Source organism: Bos indicus, chromosome 14 (assembly GCF_029378745.1).
Source record: "Bos indicus isolate NIAB-ARS_2022 breed Sahiwal x Tharparkar chromosome 14, NIAB-ARS_B.indTharparkar_mat_pri_1.0, whole genome shotgun sequence".
Classification (NCBI taxonomy): domain Eukaryota; kingdom Metazoa; phylum Chordata; class Mammalia; order Artiodactyla; family Bovidae; genus Bos; species Bos indicus.
This window is the reverse complement of record NC_091773.1, coordinates 70,847,549-70,872,891: the sequence shown is the minus strand read 5'-3', so window position 1 is coordinate 70,872,891 and position 25,343 is coordinate 70,847,549. Positions and strand designations below refer to the sequence as shown.

Genomic DNA, 25,343 nt, shown 5'->3' with positions numbered 1-25,343 from the left:
AAACTGGGAGACAGTACAAAATCAATGGAATATACCGCCCTGGAAGGGGCTCTAACGCTGCCTGCAAGACGGACGTGTCCAAGTTGTCACAGGAGGGTTCTTGAAAGACAGAAAGCCGAGATTTAGTCTCCTAGTGTTTATTTGGAAGAGGAGCACAAGCGAAGGCCAAGGTCATGGGGTTTTGTTTGTTCAGTTCAGTTCCATCACTCAGTTGTGTCCGACTCTGTGTGACCCCATGGACTGCAGCACGCCAGGCTTCCCTGTCCATCACCAAGTTTCGGAGCTTGCCCAAACTCATGTCCATCTGCCCGGTGATGCCATCCAACCATCTCACCCTCTGTCCTCCCCTTCTCCTCCCGCCTTCAATCTTTCCCAGCATCAAGGGTCTTTCCTAATGAGTCAGTTCTTCGCATCAGGTGGCCAGAGTACTGGAGTTTCAGCATCAGCTGCAGCTTCAGCATCAGTCCTTCCAATGAATATTGAGGACGGATTTCCTTTAGGATGGACCAATTGGTTCTCCTTGCTGTCCAAGTAACTCTCAAAGAGTCTTCTCCAACACCACAGTTTGTTGTCTCGGGGTATATAGCTAAGGTCTATCTGTCTCTTCATTAAACTCTAAGGCCCTTTAGGGCAGGTGGGGTGTGCGGGGCGGATCTTTGTATTGATTATTATTCCCAGGGTGGAACATTCTCTTTTCCACAAAAGCAGCTCAGTAAACATTTGCTGAAGAAATGAACAGGGCGGAAAGCGCTGCTCCTTGCAAGAGCCTACACTTTCGGACTTTCGGCCTCCACACGGAGACGTGGACAAGCGGAGCGCAGGTTCTACGACTCAGCCGAAACCCGCCCCACCGGCGTTCGGTTCATCTCCCTCCTCGTTACCGGGTTGTGCTCCCGGCCCAGAGTGCGGGGACAGAGGCGGAAGTTTGGTGGCGGGGCGCCTCAGGAGGGACAGAGGCCCGGCGCCACAAACCGTTCGCCAATGTTCCAGAGGCTCTCGCCCGCGGGGGACTCCCGGGCGGACGCGGGAGGGCGCGCCCCGCGCGTGCTCGCATCCGGGCCCTTCCCGCGCTTCCGGGCGCGAGTCGCGGGGGACGCCGGGGGTCAGTGGACGCGCGTGGGCGCGCCCGCGCGTGCCCGCATCCGGGCCCTTCCCGCGCTTCCGGACGCCGGCCGCGGGGGCGCGCGCCGCGTTGCCGTGGAAACTCCGAGGCCCTAGCGGCGGCGGCGGAGGCGGCGGTGGCGCACGGGGCGGGCTCTCGGGCCCCGGCGCACGTCCGGGCGCCGAGACCCTGTCGTTGGGTCTCAGCCCGGGGTCTCCGGCCGTGAGCGAGGCAGCATGTTGAGGCGCAGCTTGGAAAACCGGTAACCGCCGCCGGGGCCCGCAGCGGCCCGGGGTCCCCCCACCACACACACACACACACACACACACACACACACACACACAAGGGGGACCCCCACCACACACACACACACACACAACACACACACACACGCGAGGGCTCGGGTCGGGGCGCGGAGCCTTCCTCCTTGAGCCACCGGACCGAGTTCGGGCCCTCACATCGGGCTCCAAGCAGCGCCCGCCACGCTCTGGGCCGACCACACTGGGCCGCGGCGGGCCCTGGCGGCGCCTCCCCAACACGGTCCCCGGGCGCCGGCCCAACTCTGCCGCTGATCCAGCGGGGCCGCTCGGGGCGCCTGCAGTGCGGGATGTGCAGGCCAGGCCCGGGATGGGGGCCCGGAGGAGACGCAGGGGTTGCTTCAAGGTTTGCGCCCGCGAAGCTGCAAACTGCGCCCCCCGGGAATGTTGGCGTCATCACGTGTAACACGAAGATGAAGTCATCTCATCAGATGAGAATGATTTGCCTTTTTTGTGTCTCCTTTCTCTCTAGGGACGCTCAGACCAGACAACTGCAAGATGCTGTCACCAATGTGGAGAAACATTTCGGAGAGCTGTGCCAGATTTTTGCTGCTTACGTGCGGAAAACCGCCCGACTGCGAGACAAAGCGGACCTCCTGGTGAACGAAATCAACGTATATGCCTCTACCGAGACCCCGCACTTAAAGCAGGGCCTGAAAAACTTTGCTGACGAGTTTGCCAAACTTCAAGATTATCGACAAGCCGAGGTATGGAATGAGGTCACAACGTCCTGTTAATGAGTGAGCCCTGAAGTGGTGGACGGAGCCGTGAAGACGTGTAATCTACCTAACTGCAGTGGCGATCACACATTTGATGATAAACGTGCATTGTCATGTCGGTAGCGTTGTGTGAGTCTTAAGGGAAGCTTCCTGTAATTTTTACCGTTTTCAGACTAACCTCTAGGGTGTCTTGAAGTCCTGAATTTCCCCACCTCATTTGCCAGCTTTTAGCCAAAGGGGTGGCTGTTTACAGGGGATAGTAAACATAGTACCCGAGGCAATAAAAGGAGCATGGCTTGTGTCTTGTATGCAGGTAGGTGTATTTTAAAGTAGTATATCTGGAGATGGAAGATATTGGGAGTGGTACTGTGTATAGATAAGTAGTAACTGGACAAGAGATCTTTGTTGCTGCTTCCGTGCACTGGAAAGTTGAGCTGTTTCATTGAGAGGAGGGGGAAAAAAAAGTGCACTGATTTCTTCTACAATCAACAGTGAACTTTTGTGAAGTTCCCCACTCCACCCAGAAAGGACGGGGGGAAAGATGGCGTTGTAATTGTTTAAACTGTTAAATCCCATTCACTTTTTAAAAATTTATTTATTTATTTTTGCCTGTGCTGGGTCTTCATTGCTCCCTGGGTTTTCTCTAGTTGGGGCCAGGAGGGCTACTCTTCCTTGGAGCCGGCAGGCTTATCACACGCAGTAGCTTCTCTTGTCGTGGAGATGGGGCTCTAGGCCCAACAGCTTCAGTAGTTGTAGCAGGCGGCCTCAGAAGTTGGTGGCATGTGGGCTTAGTGGTTCCTCTGTGTGTGGGATCTTCCCACTCCAGGGATGGAACCCGTGTCCCCTGCATTGGCGCCTGGACCCCTATCTATCCCCTGTGCCACCAGGAAAGCCCAGCCCATGACTTTAACACCTCCTTAGCACTTTCACCTGTATTTATGTTAAGGTTCAAGACTCAGGTCAGAAGTTTTCACTTTAACTTTTAACTTGTCAGAAGTTGCCCGGCTTTTGAGCTGTATTCCTTCTTTTGTGCGTTTGGTCCTTTTTAAAAGCCTAAAACAAATTTCAGTTATCAAAAAAAAAACCTTGAAATCAAAAAGAAGATAATGAAGCTATAACTTGAAGCTATAACTGCCAATGATACAGAAATTTGAGTATTAATTACTTTGGGGAAACTTGTGGGTTCTTCTCATATGATGTTTTGTGTGTAATAAACTTTCAGCTACGTGTAACTGGGAACTTGACTGTTTCCTAGGTAGTTTATGCTCACAGATAATCCTAAAATCCTACTTTAGCCAGTAATTTCAGTGCCCCTTGCTAGAAAATCTTTATGCTATTTATCGAATAGCAAAGTGAATTGATTTACATGTGTTCTCCTTTTTATTTCCCTTGCTTACCAAATGGTGGAGGTGCTAAAGAACAATGAACAAAAAAGGTAGGCTACAAAAAGGAGAACAGAAAAAGATTTAGCTAATCTTTACACTGAATAACCAGTGTATGGATTATTTGAAATGGAATAAATAATCCTGAATATTCATGGATTTGTTTTTAGGATTCCTAATATTTAAATGCTTGGTGAGAACTTGATCTCTATTTTCCTAAAATCTTTTAAAATGAAGTATTCATATACATTCTGTTTATAGAAACTAAACAAAAGTCATTTTAAAGTGATATATATACTCACTGATTATAAAAACATGTATCAGCAAAATAAAGCTTTTTTTCTGCTAGAAAAGTAATACATGTTCATTTTAAACAATTAAATATATGTCATCTTGTATTACCTATCCTGAAAAAGAAAATTTTAATGTCCAGGACTTGTTTTTCTTATATTTATACAAATAGCTATATACTTCCCTTTTTAAAAAAAATCCATTTCTTTAGTGCCTTCCACTAGTGCTATTAGTAAAAGGAGAAATTACTCAAAATCATAAATATTGCAATGTTTAAGAAAACTGTTTAGTTCTACGTAAAAGAGAGATTGACCACATAGTTTGACAGCTCAGTAACACTGAGACCATTTATCTTGTTCTTTAAGCTTTGATAATTTACAAATGTCTTCCCAGAAAAAAAAAAAATTACAGTTAATACAGTGGTCTCTAGGCTTTTTTTCTTTTCAGGATTCAGTTGTTTTAAATGTTTCCGGTATGCCATATTTTTCAGCTTCGATTTCCTTATCTGGAAGGTTGGGCTGTTACGTTTCAGATATAATGTATGTAAAGTATCCATTCAAGTGGTAAACACACTGAACGTATAGCTGCAATAAAATCTGAGACACCTTAAAACTTAACAAAGCTCTGATTGCTGCTGCACACCTTCACAGTTTTTAATGTATTTGAGTTTAGATTATGAGGATTACCAATTTCCAGAAATTATTTTTTTACTTATAAATGTTACTGAAATTTTAAAGATTTCAAATATTAATCAATATAGTGATTATGGTCCAGTTAGACAGCATAGGTTTTATTTCACAATTTAAATTTTGATATGTCTATGTTTCTTTCCAGTTATATTTTATAATAATTCTCAATAGGTTGAAAGACTTGAAGCCAAAGTAGTTGAACCTTTGAAAGCTTATGGAACCATTGTAAAAATGAAGCGAGTAAGTAAATTCATTTTTTTCAATTATTATTAGGTATTCTGGCAAAACATACAAGGTTTCCAATAACTGTCCTTTTAGCGGGGGCTTCCCTTGTAGCTCAGTTGGTAAAGAATCTGCCTGCAGTGCAGGAGAACCGGGTTCGATCCCTCGGTTGGGAAGATGCCCTGGAGAAGGAAATGGCAACCCACTCCAGAATCCTTGCCTGGAAAATCTCATGGACAGAGGAGCCTGGAGGGCTGCCGTCCATGGGGTCACAAAGACTCAGGCACAACTGAGCAACCAACACTTACTTCAGTTCAGTTCAGTCATTCAGTCGTGTCCAACTCTTTGCGACCCCATGAATTGCAGCACGCCAGGCCTCCTTGTCCATCACCAACTCCCAGAGTTCACTCAGACTCGCGTCCATTGAGTCAGTGATGCCATCCAGGCATCTCATCCTCTGTCGTCCCCTTCTCCTCCTGCCCCCAATCCCTCCTAGCATCAGGGTCTTTTCCAATGAATCAACTCTTCACATGAGGTGGCCAAAGTACTGGAGTTTCAGCTTTAGCATCATTCCTTTCAAAGAACACCCAGGATTGATCTCCTTTAGAATGGACTGGTTGGATCTCCTTGCAGTCCAAGGGACTCTCAAGAGTCTTCTCCAACACCACAGTTCAAAAGCATCAATTCTTCGGCACTCAGCTTTCTTCACAGTCCAACTCTCACATCCATACATGACCACAGGAAAAACCATAGCCTTGACTAGACGGACCTTTGTTCGCAAAGTCATGTCTCTGCTTTTGAATATGCTATCTAGGTTGGTCATAACTTTCCTTCCAAGGAGTAAGCGTCTTTTAATTTCATGGCTGCAGTCACCATCTGCAGTGATTTTGGAGCCCAGAAAAAGAAAGTCTGACACTGTTTCCACTGTTTCCCCATCTATTTCCTATGAAGTGATGGGACCAGATGCCATGATCTTTGTTTTCTGAATGTTGAGCTTTAAGCCAACTTTTTCACTCTTCTCTTTCACTTACATCAAGAGGCTTTTGAGTTCCTCTTCACTTTCTGCCATAAGGGTGGTGTCATCTGCATATCTGCGGTTATTGATATTTCTCCCAGCAATCTTGATTCCAGCTTGTGCTTCTTCCAGCCCAGCATTTCTCAGTGATGTACTCTGCATAGAAGTTAAAGAAGCAGGGTGACAATATACAGCCTTGACGTACTTCTTTTTCTATTTGGAACCAGTCTGTTGTTCCATGTGCAGTTCTAACTATTGCTTCCTGACCTGCATATAGGTTTCTCAAGAGGCAGGTCAGGTGGTCTGGTATTCCCATCTCTTGAAGAATTTTCCAGTTTATTGTGATCCACACAGTCAAAGGCTTTGACATAGTCAATAAAGCAGAAATAGATGTTTTTCTGGAACTCTCTTGCTTTTTCAATGATCCAGTGGATTTTGGCAATTTGATCTCTGGTTCCTCTGCCTTTTCTAAAACCAGCTTGAACATCAGGAAGTTCACGATTCATGTATTGCTGAAGCCTAGCTTGGAGAATTTTGAGCATTACTTTACTAGCGTGTGAGATGAGTGCAATTGTGTGGTAGTTTGAGCATTCTTTGGCATTGCCTTCCTTTGGGATTAGAATGAAAACAGACCTTTTCCAGTCCTGTGGCCGCTGCTGAGTTTTCCAAATTTGCTGGCATATTGAATGCAGCACTTCCACAGCATCATCTTTCAGGATTTGAAATAGCTCAACTGGAATTCCATCACTTCCGCTAGCTTTGCTCATAGTGATGCTTTCTAAGGCCCGCTTGACTTCACATTCCAGGATGTCTGGCTCTAGTTGAGTGATCACACCATCGTGATTATCTGGGTTGTGAAGATCTTTTTTGTACAGTTCTTCTGTGTATTCTTGCCACCTCTTCTTAATATCTTCTGCTTTCTGTTAGGTCCATACCATTTCTGTCCTTTATCGAGCCTATCTTTGCATGAAATGTTCCCTTGGTATCTCTGATTTTCTTGAAGAGATAGATCTCTAGTCTTTCCCATTCTGTTGTTTTACTCTATTTCTTTGCATTGATCGCTGAGGAAGGCTTTCTTATCTCTTCTTGCTATTCTTTGGAACTCTGCATTCAGATGCTTATATCTTTCCTTTTCTCCTTTGCTTTTCACTTCTCTTCTTTTCACAGCTATTTGTAAGGCCTCCCCAGACAGCCATTTTGCTTTTTTGCATTTCTTTTCCATGGGGATGGTCTTGATTCCTGTCTCCTGTACAATGTCATGATCACAAACCTCAGTCCATAGTCTACTTACTTAGTAAAAGGTACAGAGTAGTGTTCAGTGATTCTTATTACACTGAAGCATTATTTCTTAGAACTTTGAGAAAAATGAAGTATTTTTATATACTACTATAGCATCATAGCATTATTTTGTTTATTGTGGAAACTTTAAAGTATTTAATATTTATAGTCATGAAGAATATATGGACAGAAATTGTTTTACTAAATATTCTTATATTTTTGTTTTAAAGCAAGCAGTAACATGCAAACTAAAAGTCAATGTGACAAAGCTTTTTTTAAAAATTTTTTCTTGAAGTACAACGATTTGATGTTTGTATATATTGTGAAATGATTAAATAAGTCTAGTTCACATCTGTCACAATACATAGTTAAAAAATTTTTTTCCTTGTGATGAGAACTTTTAAGACCTAGTTTCCTAACAACTTTCAGAATGCAGTACAGTACTATTAATTCTGGTTCCCATGGTAGATATTACATTCCAAAAGTTCTGTATTTAAAATCAATTTTATTGAGGTATAATTTACATGCAGTAAAATTCTCCTGTTTTAAATGTTTTAATAAATGTATATATACATGTAACTACCACCACAATCAAAAATTTTTATGTGTGTATATACATATATATGTATGTGTGTGTGTGTGTGTATATATATATAATTTTGCACTGCAATTATGTCACTATTTAATAGGATATTAAATACATACATGCAGATAGTCTTACATACAAAGACACACACTGGTAATGTAGTAATAATTCCAGTGGTAATGATGCCTGGATCAAATAGGGAATGTTTTTGCATTCTTAAAGAAGTGTGTATTTTATTCTTAAGTCAGAGATATTTATTAACAAAAAAAATGTCTTTTTGCAGGATGATCTCAAAGCAACATTAACAGCAAGGAATCGAGAAGCTAAACAGTTAACTCAGTTAGAAAGAACACGTCAGAGAAACCCATCTGATCGACATGTTATTGTATCCTTTGAATTTTGGTCGTTAAAAAAATATTTTGTAAGGTATGCTGTACAAAAGTAAATATATATGAAAATTATGCATTTATACTTTAAATGTGCAAAGAATATGAATATAAAGTTTGAAAAGAAACACAGACATTTAAAATGCTTACTATGGAAGTTACTTAAAGAGAATATACAACCTAAATCAGTCCTCTTGTGTTGTTTTCCACAATAGATATTCAAAATTTAAAACACTCATACGTATAGATGTTTTATAAAGAGTACATACAAAATTCTAAGATCTTTTACATTAAAAATGCTTGATGACTAAATATTAATTATAAAAGTAACTTAAAGATCTGTTATTAATCCTAATATATCAATGCCTTCTCAGCCCTGCATTTGAGAAAAGGAACAAACTATTTTTTTCCCAGTAAAATTCTCTTCGTCTTAAAAAAACAACTACTATGTGAAACTGCAGTTATAACTTCCAGCCAAAGACCCTTAGGATATTCCAAGGTATTGAGATTCACAGCTTGACACAAGTCTTAATAGGCTTGTCTACTGTTACAGGGCTCTTCTGTTAAGAATGATTATTTCTGAAACTTAGAATGAGCCTATTCAAAACTAAACAAAAAAAGAAAAATAGCACCTGATTAATTATAAGCAACTGCGATAGGTACAACTGTATAGAAAGTACTTACTGTGGGGCTTCCCTGGTGGCTCAGCTGGTAAAGAATCCGCCTGCAATGTGGGAGACCTGGGTTTGATCCAGGGAACCTGGATTTGACCCCTGGGTGGGGAAGATCCCCTGGAGAAGGAAAGGCTACCCACTCCAGTATTCTGACCTGGAGAATTCCATGGACTGTATAGACCGTGGGGTCGAAAAGAGTCAGACACGACTGAGCGACTTTCATTTCACTTTCAGCTTACCCTGCTGCCTCCTTTCCCCATGCTTTCTTATGTCTCATGATTTTGACAACCTGATACTAGAAAATAAAGGACAGTCTACATATAAATGCATCCACTATAAATATAAAAATAGTCATAGCATCAGAGAATATTTACCAGGATGACCCTTAAAATTACTCTGACTATTGAAACACATTAAAGTTCAGTATGTAAAATAAAGAGGTATAAGAGGCTGGGGTGAAGAAGAATCCTAGTGCACTACCTGGACCCCTCCCAAGGCCCCTGGCAGCTTCTGAAAAGTTTCCTGCAGCACAGTTTGAAAAACACCAATCTGGCTCACTCTTTTATAGGCCATTTTGCACTCAGACCAATTTCATTAAATACACTGATACCTTTATTCATAAAGCATTATAATATTTTAATCAAAACTATCTCCTACCCAAATTAGTACATTATATGATTTTGAAGAATTTTCAACAAAAGGAAGGAATACAGATCTGTGTCCACTTTCCTAAAAATAGGTGTGTAACTTTGGGCAAGTAGTTATGTGGAGTGAAAGGATTTGAGACTTCAAGGAATGAAAAACCGTTGTGGAGGGTGGTAGGAGATTAAGATACAGATGTCGCCACTGTGGCTTCTGCTTCCTACTCTTCCCTAGTTTAACCAGCTCAACCTATCCTTCCAAATTTTAAAATGAAACTGTCAAAAAACGGGGAAGGAAAACACATGTCAAAATTAAGTAGTCATGGTAAAGAATTTCATGAGTCACATGTATTGAACTGTATTAGAAAAATACTCTGCTTGAATATTTTCATTAGTAAAAGGTTAATACACATCATAACATCTAGAAAGTTTTTCATAATAATAAATCCTATGATAGTTATATTTTTAAAAATCCGAAGCCCAGTAATAAAGTGAACTGTTTTTGATTACTGGTTATGATTAAAAGTTTGCATGTAAAATTATGCAGGAAAACTTTACACCCTCTATAGCAAATGTACACACACAGATATATATGAATATGTTTTAAAGCTTAGTTTCTTGAAATTGTATATCTGAATTAACCTAGTTTTAAGAGTATATAATCAATATAAGTTACGGTTAATGTATAGTCTGATTGCAAGAGGATATAATTCTGTCAGAGCATATGATTTTAATTTATTGGAATAAATTGTTCTACTTGAAATGTGTTTTTCCTTTATGAAAAATTTCAGTCACAGGTGGGTAATAAAGTGATGTGTCAAGAGATGGATCCCCATAGTAAACCCTTTTACTTTATTTCCATTTATACATTTTCTTAAAAAAGAAAGCAAGAGTGTAAATGTTATAATATTATGTATCACAAAACTTTACTTACAACTGCAGATTTTTTCTATGCAATAATTATTAAAATGATGATATGTGATACTTTTAAGTGAACATAATACTAACATAGGAAACAAAACATTCTTAGAACTTAATCAGAAAATTGGGCCATGTTTTTAAAACATGTTTTATTCAACAAAAAATTTTCAATATTTCTGGACAACTGTTGTCATTAAGGAAGAGATATTTTAAAGAGAAATACATGCCACTAGCTATATATATTGGAGAAGGAAATGGCAACCCACTCCAGTGTTCTTGCCTGGAGAATCCCAGGGACGGAGGAGCCTGGTGGGCTGCCGTCTGTGGGGTCACACAGAGTCGGACACGACTGAAGTGACTTAGCAGCTATATATATGGCTGTTGAGCTCATGAAATGGCAACTAGAATAACCAGCTTTTTAATTTTAATTAATTTAAACGTAAATAGCTACATGTTGCTAGTGGCTACCATACTGATTGTACAGTGTGAATCTAACCAGTATGAGTACTTTGGAGCAAAGCATTAGACTTTCCATCTAATTTATTAGTTACTGGTGTGTATGTATGTCTACATTTTGTAATTAGACTTTCCATCTAATTTATTAGTTATTGGTGTGTATGTATGTCTATATTTTGTAATAAGCATTAACTAAGTAGTAATAGTGCAATGTTACTAGCTTATAAGAATATTCATACTGAAATAAGCATTTGTAGTGTATGTTCTTTGCTGCTGTTGTTCAGTCACTCGATCATGTCCAACTCTTTGTGACCCCATGGACTGCAGCACACCAGGCTTCCCTGTCCTTCACTGTCTGCTGAAGTCTGCTTAGACTCATGTCCATTGGGTCAATGATGCTATCCAACCATCTCATCCTCTGTCACCCCCTCTTCTCTTGCCCTTAATCTTTGCCAGCATTAGGGTCTTTTCCAATCAGGCTGTTCATATCAGGTAGCGAAAGGATTGGAGCTTCAGCATTAGTCCTTCCAAGAATATTCAGGTTGATTTCCTTTAGGATTGACTGGTTTGATCTCCTTGCAGTCCAAGGGACTCTCAAGGGTCTTCTCTAGCACCACAGTTCGAAAGCATCAATTCTTTGGTGCTCAACCTTCTTTACATGTATATTCTACTCTACCTGATTAGGGTATTATAGCAGTAAAAACATTTCATGCATTTGGGGAACTAGTATTAGTATTTGAATTAGAATTTGAAAATAGTATTTGAAAATTAGTATTTGAAATTAGAATTTGAACTAGAATTAGTATTTGAAAATACTAAAGTCACAGGTCTTTTGGCAGGACAAAGGGTTAAAGGGGAGAGAGATAGTGAGAGGAAAACAAGAGGATAGTAAATGGCAGAGACTGGAAATATGGGAAAGCAGTAGAAAATATAGAAAATAGTTTTACAGTAAATCAAACAAGGGAGATAGCGGGGAAAAAAATGGTTTGTATAAAGAAAGGGAAGAAATTTTGAGATCATGAATCATATAATCTGATAAATTTAAAGTTTTTTATTCTGTTTTTATCATATAGATCGCTTTATTTTATGTAGTAATATGTATTTTTGAGTGATTTACACTGTTATGGCAAAAAGCCAGTCTTGCATTTACAAATGCATTTACAGTACTGCATTTACAAAAAGCCAACACTGTATTTACAAAGGTAGTATTTACAGAAAGACTCAATCAAAAGGATTCTGACGATTTTTGTTTTTTGTATCTTTGGTTGGGGAATACTTCTGTAGGCAGAAACTGAATTACAAAGAGCTACAATGGATGCTACCCGAACAACTCGTCATCTGGAGGAAACTATTGACAATTTTGAAAAGCAGAAAATAAAGGATATAAAGGTAACAAAATAACTATTAAGGTCCAAAATATGTATTCTAAATTAATTTCTTATTTAAATTTATGAAAAATTTAAATTACTGATTTTCTTTAGCACATAAGTCTGTGTGAGAAAGATATAAACAAAATATATCAAATGTTATTTTCTTATGGAAACAACCATATATAAAGGAACTACATTCCCAACCAGAGGCCAGATATTCAGATGTTATCAAAAATACTATTAACCACAGAAAAATAAAGTCTATTATGTTTTTATGTATCAGGTACTAGTCCAGGCACTTTACATAAATTACCTTTTAATCTTTATAGCAACCCCATAGTGTAGCATCTACATATACTACGTACCAGTATCTATCTCATTCCTTTTAATGGTAGAATAATATTCCATTGTGTGGATATTACCATGAAAGTGAGGTGATTAAGCAAAGATATAAGGCAGTATCACAGCCCACAGTTCAAAGTCTGAACTATAAGCCAATTACATATTTTAAAAACCTGTGCTTTCCATGACTATACAGTATTGTTGCAGGAAGAGGGACCCCTTCCAGGGCCTGAAACTGGGCTCTTGTCTAACTCTCGGAAAAGAACTGAGGAGACACATGTGCTGGGAAAGCAAGAAGTTTTATTGGAAGGGGCGCGCGGGTGGAGAGCAGCAGGGTAAGGGAACCCAGGAGAACAGCTCTGTGACATGGCTTGCAGTCTCACGTTTTATGGTGATAGGATTAGTGTCCAGGTCGTCTTTTTTATTCGGACTCAGAGTACTCCCTGGTGGTGCGTGCCTTGTTCAGCCAAGATGGGTGCTAGAGAGAAGGATTCTGGGAGGTGGTCAGACATGTGGTATCTCCTTTTGTCTTTTCCTGAACTCTTCCTATTGTGGTGGCTTATTATTATTATTCCTTACCAGGACCTCCTGTCGTAAAACAACTCATGCAAATAGTTACTATGGTGCCTGGCCAGAGTGGGCAGTTTCAGTCAGTGTGCTTCCCCTAACACTATTACTAATTTTTTTTGGCTTGTAGCTTTCTAATTCCTACATTATCGAATAAATAAGAGTAGCTAACCACATAAACTTGCATCCACCATAGTTGAGTGTCACAGGAAGAATAGCCTTATTTTATTGTAACACATCAGTAGACATTCAGGTTCCTGGACTGGAGATGGTATTTTTTTAATTGGAGGATAATTGCTTTACAATGTTGTATTGGTTTCTACCATACAACAATGCAAGTCAGTCATAATTATATATATATGCCCTTCCTCCAGAGCCTCCCTCCTAAATCCCCAAACCTAAAGATGGTCTTCAGTGACTTTTTCATCAATATTTTGGAAGGATTTGGAGGATTACTTAAGACCATGTTGTGTCCTTTAAAAAAGTCATCTAAGGATCCCTTTTCACTCACTGCAAGTTCTTCTGGAACAGCTTTTAAAGAGAAGTATTTTTTGTTATTTTTATAACTTACTAACAAGTTATCCTTTCAAAAGTTATGCCCTTATCAATAAAATCCCCTTATCAATAAAATCAGCATTATCTGCCACTTAATTGCACCATTCCTCTCTGCAATCAATGAAATATTTATTTGTCCCTTTATATTTTTTAATTTCCTATCATAGTTTCATAGGATTCCAGAACTTTGATTTTTTCTGATAGCCAGTCTCAAAGATCTCTACTTTGGTCCTGAAGATCAAAGAAAAAAAAAGTAAGCCTGTCAATTCAGCACTCAGAGTGTAATGTAGATTGCTACTGAGGAAGAGCTCTGTAGGAGGCTGTCCTGAGACAGCCCTTTTGCTGACATTGGGGAGCACTGGCAGGGCATAACGTAACTGCCGGCATCCTCTCTTAAATTGAGGGAGAAGGGAAGGAAGGTTGAAATAATTAGCTTTAATCTGAAAAAGGAGATTGGAGACTTGTGAGATATGCCTGATTCATTGCCACCTAACGGCTTCTTTAGCGACCTGGGAGCCCGATTCCTCCCCCTACCGCTGTTCTCCATGCCTGCACACTTCTCTTTCACATATGGCAATCTTTGATCTTTGGGCTCACTTCCATGTTCTGCTTGCATGCTGGCCAACTCTACAGGGGGTTTATAATCCCATGAGCACCACTAGTTACAAAACTGGAGCAGAGACAGTGAGTGTAGAATTCCCGACTGCAACCTGGGATTTCCTGACACAGCAGGACAGGAAGTAAGGCACTGCACGGTGGAGGGTGCACGGAGGAAAAACGTGCTTCCACGCTCTGCCTGCAGTCTCATGCTCCTAGAAGAGGGAGGTCTTGTGGCAGTCACAAAAAAAAAGAGAAAAAATAGGAGAAAACCAAAAAAAAAGGAGAGATAATTCATATACCATACAATTCACCATACAGCTCAACAGTTTCTAATATGTTCAGATACCTACAACCATCACCACTCAGTTTTGGAACATTCTTATCATCTCAGGGTGAGGCATAGGACACTTTAGCTTTTACCTCCCTGCTCCCACAGCCCCGCGGCCTAAGCAACTATCACTAATCTCATGTCTCTTTGGACTTGGCTGTTCTGAATGTACAATTCATATGAATGGAATCATAAGGTACATGGTTTTCATAACTGGTTCCTTTTACTTAGCGTGCTTTCAAGGTTTATCTATGGTATAACATGTATCAGTATCTATCTCATTCCTTTGTATGGTGGAATAATATTCCATTGTATGGATATTACCATATTCTACCTTTTCACTATCATTATTAATGATATAAACATTCATGTACAAGTTTTTGTTGAGACATATTTTCATTTCTCTTAGACATTTTTCACTTTAGTTCAACCATATACCCTGTTGAATTGCTGGCTCATAAGGTGACTCTGTCTTTAATTGTGTGAGAAACTGCCAGACTGTTTGCCAAAATGGCTATGCCACTGTATTTTCCCACCACTATTATATGAGGCTTCCGATTTCTCTGCATGCTCCCCAATACTTGTTGCTCACCAAGCTTTTTCCTTATAGCCATACTAATGAGTGTAGAGTGGTATCTTATTGTGGTTTTGATTTGTATTTTCCTGCTGATGTTTATGGCCATTTGTATATCTTCCTTGAGAAAAAAATGTCTATTCAGATTATTTTAATTGGATTTCTTTTTTATTTCATTTTTAAGAGTTCTTTTTATATTGTGTGCAAATCTTTTATCGAATGTTTTGCAGTTATTTCCTTCCATTCTGTGAGTTCTTTTCACTATCTTGATGGTATCCCTTGAAGCACAAAGCTTTTTAATTTTGGTGAAGTCCGGTTTATCTTTGGGCTGCCCTGATAGCTCAGCTCGGAGAAGGCAATGGCACCCCACTCCAGTACTCTTCCCTGGAAAACCCCATGGATGGAGGAGCCTGGTAGGCTGCAGTCCATGGGGTCGCTAGGAGTCAGACACGACTGAGCGACTTCACTTTCACTTTTCACTCATGCATTGGAGAAGGAAATGGCAACCCACTCCAGTGTTCTTGCGTGGAGAATCCCAGGGACGGGGGAGCCTGGTGGGCTGCCGTCTATGGGGTTGCACAGAGTCCGACACGACTGAAGCGACTTAGCAGTAGCAGTAGCAAATAGCTCAGCTGGCAAAGAATCTGCCTGTAATGTAGGAGACCGTGGTTTGATTCCTGGGTCTGGAAGTTCCCCTGGAGAAGGGAAAGGCTACCCATTCCAGTATTCTTGGGCTTCCTTGATGGCTCAGCTGGTAAAGAATCCACCTGCAATGTGGGAGACCTGTGTTCAAACAATCCCTGGGTTGGGAAGATCCCCTGGAGAAGGGAAAGGCTACCCACTCCAGTATTCTGGCCTGGAGAATTCTGTGGACTGTGTCATTATCTAAGAATCCATTGCCAAAACTGAGATTATAAAGATTTATCCTGGTTTTCTTCTAACACTGTCATAGTTTTCACTATTAAGTCTTTGATCCGTTAATTTTTATGTTATCACAGTGAACTGAAAGTTAAACCCCATTCTTTTCCATCTGTCAGCACAGTTGTTCCAGCATGATTTATTGAAGAGACTGTTTTTTAAGTCCTGGGACTCTTGTTGAAAGTTAGTTGATGTGTTTTGTTTCTGAACTTCCATTTTCTTTTATTTATGTATGGTGGTGGTTTAGTCACTAACATATCTGACTCTTGGAGCCCATGGCCTGTAGCCTGCCAAGCTCCTCTGTCCATGAGATTTCCCAGACAAGAATACTGGAGTAGTTTGCCATTTCCTTCTTCTTATTCCAGTACAATACTGTTTTAACAGTGCTTTGTAGTAAGTTTTAAATTCAGGATGTATAAATTCTCTATTTTGTTCCTTTTTAAGATTCTTTCGATTATTCTGAATCTGTTGTAGTTTGGTATGAATTTGGGAATCAACTTAGCAGTTTCTACAAGTCAGCTGGGATTCTGACAGCGTGCGCATGTGCATGCGTGGTCACTCAGCCATGTCCTGCTCTTTGTGACCCCATGGACTGTTGCCTGACAGACTCCCCTGTCCCTGGGATTCTCTAGGCAGGAATACTGGAGTACATAGCCACTCCCTTCTCCAGAGGATTGAACCCAGATCTCCTCCATTGCAAGTAGATACCGTCTGAGCCACCAAATTCTGATAGGGATTGCGTCAACTCTGTGGATCAGTTCAGGGAGTACTGCCTTCTTAAGATGAACTCTTCTAATCCATGAACATGGGCTGTTTTTCCGTTTAGTTAAAGACTTTATTTTAATAATGAATGTTTTGTGCTTTTTAAGCTTTTTCCTCAGTATTTCATAATTATTGATGCTACTATAAATGGAATTGTTTACTTAATTTCATTTCAGTTGTTCATTGCAAATACACAGAATTTTAATTGATTTTTGTTTACTAACCTTATATGTTACAACCCTGTAGAAGTCTTCTATTAACTCTGATAGTTTTTTGCATATTCCTTTGGATTTTCTATATATAAGATCATGTCATCTGTGAAAATGTACACTTTTAATACAAACTCTATCAAAATCCCAGAATTACGAGTTCCAGAAATCCAGTCCAGTCTGTTAGGATTATGAATCTCCGTTCTTTGTATCTTTCCTCCTTATCTGTCAAATTGTTCCTTTTCAAAGTTAAGCCTCATTTGAGATGTTTTATGATAAGGATGCACAAATCCTACACCCAAAAGCCTTAAAAATCAGATAAAAAGGGCTACTTTACCACACTCTTAGTTCTGATAAAAACAGTATTCAGGTACTGCTATGTTGATGTTAGCATCTCTGACAAACACTTCTATTTATGAGACAAATTCTTGGAAAAAATCATTGGTGCCACTCATATTTTGGGAGAAACAGACACAGAACATTCTTTTTTTTAAAGAATGTTCTTATTGTTACCTGTTTTCAGGCAACTGTTTCAGATGGAAGCAGAACTTGTGGGTGCTTAAATCTCTCTGAGGGTAGAAATGATTGACAGTAATGAACACTGCTCATAATGTATTAATTATGAGGTGGGGTTTATCAACAAGTCCATCTGAATTTTAGTAGCAGCGTTAATTAGTAAGGTAGCACAATTCTTAGTAAAAGACTTCATACAAACCTTGCAAAGTGTTTGTCTTTCTGAGAGAAGTTGCTATGAACTTAGTTGTATAGAATGTGGAAGAAAACTCAGAGTTCTATTTGTTTCCCATGTAATAGGAAAAGTCATGAGTTATATATGTTGTCAAGGGAATTTTCTGACCTATGAAAAGGATCTTGATCAGGAGTCATTCCAGGGACAGATAGGGATAGCAGTTCAGTATTGGTAAAGTAGCTGATGTGAACAAGAAACATCTTTAAGATTTAGTTTTTATCAGCTTTATTTTTCTTATAAAATTACCATAAATTTTCATAAAATTGTGGAAGAAAACATAATTCCCTACTGAGAAATAATCAGCATTTTGGTTTATATCCTTCCAGACCTTTTTTCTATGAAACATACACAAGAAATACACTAAGGAGAATGACAACAACAGATATTTCTTAAGACATTAACTATGCCACACATTCTAAGCATTTTATGTGGATAAACTCATTTCTTCCTCACAGTGTCTTATGAAAAAGGCAATATTGTTACCCCTATACAGTTATATTTAAGTGGGACCACACTATATGTAGCATCTCTTTTTAAAATTTAATATATCGTGGATATGTTTGTGCTAAGAAAGATCCATATTGTCCTTTTTTGATATTCCCATATAGTATTTTGCTATACTATATGGAGAATAGTATAGCTATATGGATATATTCATATGTTTAACCATCACCTGTTGATGGACATCTAAGATTATTTTTGCTATTATAGATCTCATTGCATCATTAAACATCGGCCTTTTTGCTGGTTCAATTGTTTTGGGGTGGGGGGGATAAATTACCGGAAGTAGCATTCTGTTCAAAGAGCATACACACTTTCAATTTGGATAGCTATTTATAACTTCTGTCCACAAATCTTTTGACTAATTTACAATTCTGCAGAACATTACACGAGCACCCAGTGTAACAATGTTGAGTAATAGTATTTTTAATAGTACCTAATCTGATAGTGAAAAATCAGTATCATCTTAATCTGCAGTTAGTACTGTTGAGGAAGAGTGTTTTTTCATATATTTAATGACACTAAATTACTCTCACTTGACCTTAGCTTATATTTTTAGTGTGTTGGCATTTTTGGTTAATTTTTAAAAACTCTTCAGACTGAGAAAATTAACCCATTATACTCAAGAGAAGATATGTTGAAATATATTTTCCCATTTTGTTGTTTATGGTATGTTTTTGCCACCTTATGGTCTTATTTTTGCTGCCAGATCTATTAGTCTTCTCTTTCTGCCTTGGTGTCATGTTTAGAAAGAAGTATTCATCCCCAAGTTTATATAACTATTTGCTGTAATTTCTTCTAGTCTTTGTATGATTTTTTAGTATTTTAAATATTTAAATAGCTTATGCAGTTGTATTTTACATATGGTCTGAAGCAGCTATGTCTAAATTTATTATTTTCAAATGAACAGAAAGTTCTCCTGAAATCATTCAATGAATAGCCTTTACTCTGGAGAGCTGTCATTGTACCTTTATTTGCAAAAATTGTTAACAAGACCTTTAATGACTTTTTTGTTAAATATTTTGCTTTCCAGTTAAACCAGGATGGAGGTTTTAATGTTACATAAGGAACAGTTTCTCATTTATCTGGCTTACTTGTTTAGCAATAAAATTAGCTAACTTGTGCTGAGCACTTACTCTAAGCCAGTAACCATACTATACTTTTACTTGGATTACATTTAATCCTTACGGCAAAACCTATGATTTTGAAATTAAGGAAGAAGAACAGATAAAGTGCTTAATATTACACAGCTGATTTGTTTCAGTCTTGATTTGAAGTCGTGGTAAGTCACTTCAGTCGTGTTCGACTCTGCTTCCCCGTGGACCTAGCTCGCCAGGTTCCTGTCAGTGGGATTCTTCGGGCAAGAATACTGGACTGGATTGTCATGACCTCCTCTATGGGATCTTCCCTACCCAGGAATTGAACCTGCATCTCTTATGTCTCCTGCATTGGCAGGCGAGTTCTTTACCACTAACGCCATCTGGGAACCCCTGATTTGAAATCAGGTTTATCTTAATCCAGAGCCCCTATTTTTAACTATTGTACTACCTGCTTTACAGAATACTTGCCAACGAGTAGAGAATTCCATTAACTTCCCCACCCCCCACCAATAAAATTGAAGTACCCACCCAAATGGCCTTCTTGTCAAACAAAATAAAATTGAAAAGCGGAGAAACGAAACTCCTTGAATGCCCGTCTCTTACCATACTGACCCATTGCTGATTAGCAGATTACATGTGATCACTGAAAGGTGTATTTATTTGCGGAAAATTATTTCTAAATATGATACTACAAGATAGCTGTATGGCTATCTTCCAAGGTGCAGGACCACTCCTATCTGGGTGGTTAAGACAGGAGAGCAGAAATGAAGGAAATGAGTATTTGACTATTGCTTTTGAGCCTAACCCATTTCATCTGTACTGCCCCTTTAAGGACAATGCTTGCGTATTTTCTATCCTATTCTTATTCTGTCCACTTCTCCACGTTAATGCTCCAATTTTTTTATTTTGATAAGAGACAAGATGATAGAAGGATGAGATCCTATTTTATTGAAAACGTATCTGGCTTACATACTTTCCCTGCCTACCAGTTCTCTCACCCCTGCTTAGATCAGTGTGCACATCCTTATTCATTCTCTTTTCTCATAGCCTTCCCAACCAAAAGTTGTCAACATCTTGCTGATAAGAGTTTACCTGCAGTGTATTTGCCAAGGAAATAATTGAGTCCAGGGAAAACAGCACAGTACAATGAGCAGGAGCTATGGCCTTGAAGAATCAGACCCAAGTCTTAACATTGTAGCTATGAGCAATACTGAGCATGTCATATATTTGTAAACTGGAAAGCTCTATGCAAATGTATCGTGCTGTTTTCGGGAGTAGGAATTGTGGCTGGAGAATACAAGCAACATATAAATATGTTAGGATGGAATTCTTGCCTAAAAACATTCTTTTAAACACCAGTTGGAGTTGCTAAAAAAACAGGTTCAGAACTGAACTTCTTTAGCTAATAGTGACATTTAGTGATGTAGTGACAAACATCTTTTTTAAACGTAAGTATCTAATAGAAGAACATACTTAAAAATGGAAGTAAATAATAAGATATTAAATATTTTGTGTAATTTTAAAGTTTTGCTGCAAAAGATATTTGCAACTATTTTTATTCCAATTATCGTTTGTACTTCATTTTCCCTGTTGAAAAACCCCTATTTAATAAAATGTCAAGACTATAGTAGAGAATAACTCTACTAAATTCACGAAGCAATTTGTTTACATTCAAACCCTTGTTTTTTCAGACTATATTTTCAGAATTCATCACTATTGAAATGTTATTTCACGGCAAAGCTTTAGAGGTCTACACTGCTGCCTACCAAAATATACAAAAGATTGATGAAGAAGAAGATTTAGAGGTAGGACTATGTCTATCTAAGCTCAGTTCTTCTATTGATATGGAAATATTTAAAAGAAACCATTTTAGTGTGAGTAAAAATGTCTTAAATTACACTTTGTGGTTTAGATGTCACTGTATGCAGTTCCAAATAGCTGAACCTTTATGACTTTCTAGTTAACTTTTCTAATTAACCATAGTTAAGTTCGAAGAATTAATATCTAGTAAAACATAGAAACAAAGCCATAATGTGAAATAAGGTATCGTTTTGACTAATGGTGTAAGTCACTTATGTGTGTTAAAAACACTCTTTATTGATTTAAGCCAAAATCTGAGTGTTTATGCCACGCACAACACCGAAAGCTTTGCATGGATTTTCTCACTCACTCCTGTAACTCAAGTGCTGTGAGCATTCATTCATTTACAACTAAAGAAGCAGGTGTAGAGGCCTTAACAACTTGCCCTTGACCACTTCGCTAGTCAGAGAGCAGAATCTGGCTTCTAACTAGTTTTGTGAGACTTAATCTGTAACCTATGAAATGTGTAGATCTGTATATAGGTGGGGGGAGGTGGTGTCTGTGTGTGGCTGTGTGTGTGTAGGCAGGGGGTGGGTGTGTTTCACTCAGCCGTGTCCAACTCTTTGTGACCCCATGGACTGTAGCCTGCCAGGCTTCAATATTTGGGATTCTCCAGGCAATACTGGTTCTCCAGGCTTCCTTTGTATTGATAGTTAAATGCAAATATTAACTCTTATTAAATATTCAAGATGTACTTTGTCCATATATCTCTACAGTAGAAGTGAGAACAGCCATGTATTCTCAAGATACAGCCAAAATTTTTTAATTATATAAGTTAACTCCATAATTTGCAAGGATCTATTTATTTTTTAAGTAATTCTATCTATCGAGATCCCCCAAGGCTTCACTTCCCACTACTCCACTGGTTTCAAGAAACGTGAATTCAGTAAAACCAGACTATACAGCTTGGCCAAAATGAAGTACATGTTTTAGTATATGTTTTCCAATGCCAAATCTGATCTCACTTTTACCTCAGTAAAGCATACACAATCATATTTCTATTTGTTAATAGAATGGTTTCTATTCCCTACTAAAGCTTTAATTTTCACTCCTTTTTACATCCTATTTTTTAAAAAAATTATCATCAAGCTTTTAACTGTAATTTATAAAATAGCAAATGTTTATACAGTGATTCCTTTAACCAGCTACTGACCTGTGTATTTTCACTGTATTATTTTAATCCTACCATGAATTTTAATAAAAGTACTTATGTCGTCGTTTCTACGGATGAAAAAACTGAGGCTAAGGAACTTTCCAGAGGATCCCATAGCTAGTAAAATAGCTGGAAGCCAAATAGTAGTCTGACTACAGACACTGTTTTTATCCTATCTATGCTGCCAGAAGCATGGTTCTTGTTGAGTGAGATGAACTATTTCCTGTAAGAAACACTGCATTGAGTGGCAGGTTTAAAATTGATCCCCCACTTTCCCTATAAGGTTAAAGTTCCCATTACAAGTATTTTCATTCTCCACTTTGTAACACCCTTGACTTAATGCACTTTCAAGTTCCTCAAGCCCTCTGGACCCAAAGATTTTCTTTCTCGTTCCATAGGTCCTAGGTATCTTTTTTTGTCACAGCATTTCCTTTACCACTTCTCTTAACACTATTCTTCATCAGCTAGCTAGGTAGCTTGTAGGAGAGATCCATAAACACTCAAAATCTCATTGTTGTCTAGATGTGTTTTTGAGTATCAACTTCCCCACTTTTTCCAATGGGGCACTACTGAGCAAGTTAATTTCTTCACACTTCATTGCTTATCTCTAAAATGGAGACACTTATGTACATTCGTCAACTGTTTACTGAGCATCTGTTATATGCCAGACAGTTCTGAGTGCTGAGGCTTCAGCACTATAGAGTTGGTCCAAGTTGTCAAAAAGTAGAAACTTAAAAAAGGAGTTCAGGCATTAAAAAAAGATGTTTCATAATATGAAGGAAAAAATAAGAGAGATAACATACTGTTGTGCAAATGAGTGTATGTGATGGGAGGATCCTATCTGGAGAATCAAAGAATGATCTCTTAATCAGAAGTTTGAGGGATAGTTTGAGGGATATGTCGAATCCCTGTCTACAGTTTCAGGCAGAGTACAGATAGTTATACAAAGGTCCTGAGGTATAATGCATTATGATACCGTAACTTGTGGAAAGGAGAGGAAAGCAGTCTGGGGAAGAGTTGTGTGGGATAAGCCAAAGTAAAATTACATCAGCTACTAAGGAGAGGAAGGACCCTTTAAATACAAAGTCTCTTGGAAACAAGTAGAGAAAAGATGCAGAGAGGGACAGAGAAATAATTTCCTATTCTTAGGTAGTAGTCCTTACTACATGAGAATTGCTGATTTATTCAGATAGCAGCTAGTATTTTACATCCAGTTATATCAGAAACCATCTTAACTGATTTGTTCTTCACATTAAAAGTACTATCATATTCCCCTTCAAAAGATCACCTCTGTACATTCAGTTCAGAGCATATTCAGATCTTAAGACTCACTCCTAGAAAAGATCTTGGACCACATATTGGAAAATGCAGTATTGCCAATAAATACTCCTGTAAATACGTTCTTTTGCAATAGATTAATATTTAACTGGTTTAGACTTTTATCCCAAGGGTGGTATATTATCTTCCATTTCCCACTTTTATCTTTGTTAGAAAATCCAAAGAACGTTGTTTTAACAAAAATGTATTTCTTCCAAATACCAGTGACTTCAGTCATCCACTTTTGATATCATACCAGGATGGCAGGGTCCACGTCTAGCACCAAAATATAATTGGGTCTTCAGTAAAACTGTTAAATAACCTAATTATCAATATGCCTGAATTGCCCTAAAACACAAGTCTTAACCTCTTTTGTTAAGTTTCATCCCTTGATTGCTTTTATATGCTGTACTTCTTTAATGTTTAAAAAAAAGCAGAAAAAAGAGCAAGCTTTTGTTTGTTGGTTTGAAGTTTTAGCTAAGGGGAAAATGCACTGTTGGAGAGTCATAATCACACTTGCTTTTAAAAAGCAAAATGATAGCATAAAGAGTTGAGGGGAAAATGAGGGAATATGAAGAAATTCACATTTGATAGACTTGCCTGTTTTACGTTACAAAGTGGTATAAAAGATAAGGAAGCTTAAGAGTGCAGTAATAGTTGGACCTACTACTTTCAGGAAAAAGAACTGACAAGCAATGGCATTCCAGATGCTACTGAGATTGGAATTTCATAGAATGGCTCCATTGACTCTTCTGTGATATACTGGGACAGCACTGTAGTGAATTTAAACTGTTGAGTTGAGGATAGGCAGAACAGAAAGAATCAAAGGTGTGACTTACTGTCTCACTGGCTTGCATGCTCTTTGAAGGCAGGAACTTTTCACGTTTCACAAGTAAGAGCTCTTAAGTGACTGTTTCAGGACCCATCATTTTACGTGGTTCAGTAGAATTTTCTAGCTTACATCTTTTCAATGTAAAATATTTTTTTAATATTTGTTTTAAATTTACAATAAATTAAATAATGTCTCCAGGGCAGGATTGGGGAGGGGAGTTGCTTAAACAAATTCTGAACTAAAGGGAATGTGACTTTCTAGATTTCCAGTTTAGTTATCTAATGTATAACATTGTTTTATCATTGCAACAGGTTTTCCGACATTCTCTGTATCCGCAAGATTATTCATCCCGTTTAGATATTGTAAGAGCAAATTCGAAGTCACCTCTTCAAAGATCATTGTCTGCTAAGTGTGTATCTGGAACAGGACAGGTGAGCTAGAAACCGTAATTTTAAGGAATGTAAGCTACTGCCTTTTGAATTGTTCAGTATTAAAAATGTTTCCCTTAAATCATAGGATCTTGAATAACCTGCTCTTCCCCTCTTCTATATAAAATGATGTAAAATTGCATTAGGTTCTGCTCTATTATTGATATTTCTTTTATTATCTGAAAGATATGACTCTCTGAAGCAGAACATTTGGGAGCAGAGGTAGAAGGGACAGGAGAATGCTAATTTACATTTGTTCTGTGCTATAATGTGAAGATCACAGATTGTGAAATCAAGCTGCCTAGGATTTGAATCCCACTAGCATGGCTTACTGGAAATTATACCTAAAAAGGACCTTTCCTGAATGTTATCATAGATCCAGAAGCATGTATCCTTAGGTAAAGCATCAATTTTCTCTTTTCTTCTATATCCAGAAAACCTGAGGTACCTGATATCTAGAGTAGGATAGATAGTAGGCCCTTTTTTCTCAGGGGCTACAG

The 25,343-nt window shown here is 38.6% G+C and overlaps 1 protein-coding gene and 1 pseudogene across 1 annotated transcript in view; one reads left to right on the top strand and one right to left on the bottom strand.

The window, feature by feature from the left end:
• LOC139186970 (bcl-2-like protein 1) overlaps positions 1-25,343 on the bottom strand; it is a 73,757-nt pseudogene that overhangs the window by 38,493 nt on the left and 9,921 nt on the right.
• Positions 1,188-25,343, top strand: part of CIBAR1 (CBY1 interacting BAR domain containing 1) — a 25,841-nt gene continuing 1,685 nt past the window's right edge. Inside the window, exons 1-8 of the mRNA XM_019973784.2 lie at positions 1,188-1,364; positions 1,892-2,126; positions 4,672-4,740; positions 7,885-7,986; positions 10,094-10,099; positions 11,964-12,068; positions 20,945-21,058; positions 24,727-24,846. Coding sequence (XP_019829343.1) covers positions 1,339-1,364; positions 1,892-2,126; positions 4,672-4,740; positions 7,885-7,986; positions 10,094-10,099; positions 11,964-12,068; positions 20,945-21,058; positions 24,727-24,846 — 777 coding nt within the window. The 5' untranslated portion in view covers positions 1,188-1,338. The remainder of the gene's footprint in view (positions 1,365-1,891; positions 2,127-4,671; positions 4,741-7,884; positions 7,987-10,093; positions 10,100-11,963; positions 12,069-20,944; positions 21,059-24,726; positions 24,847-25,343) is intronic.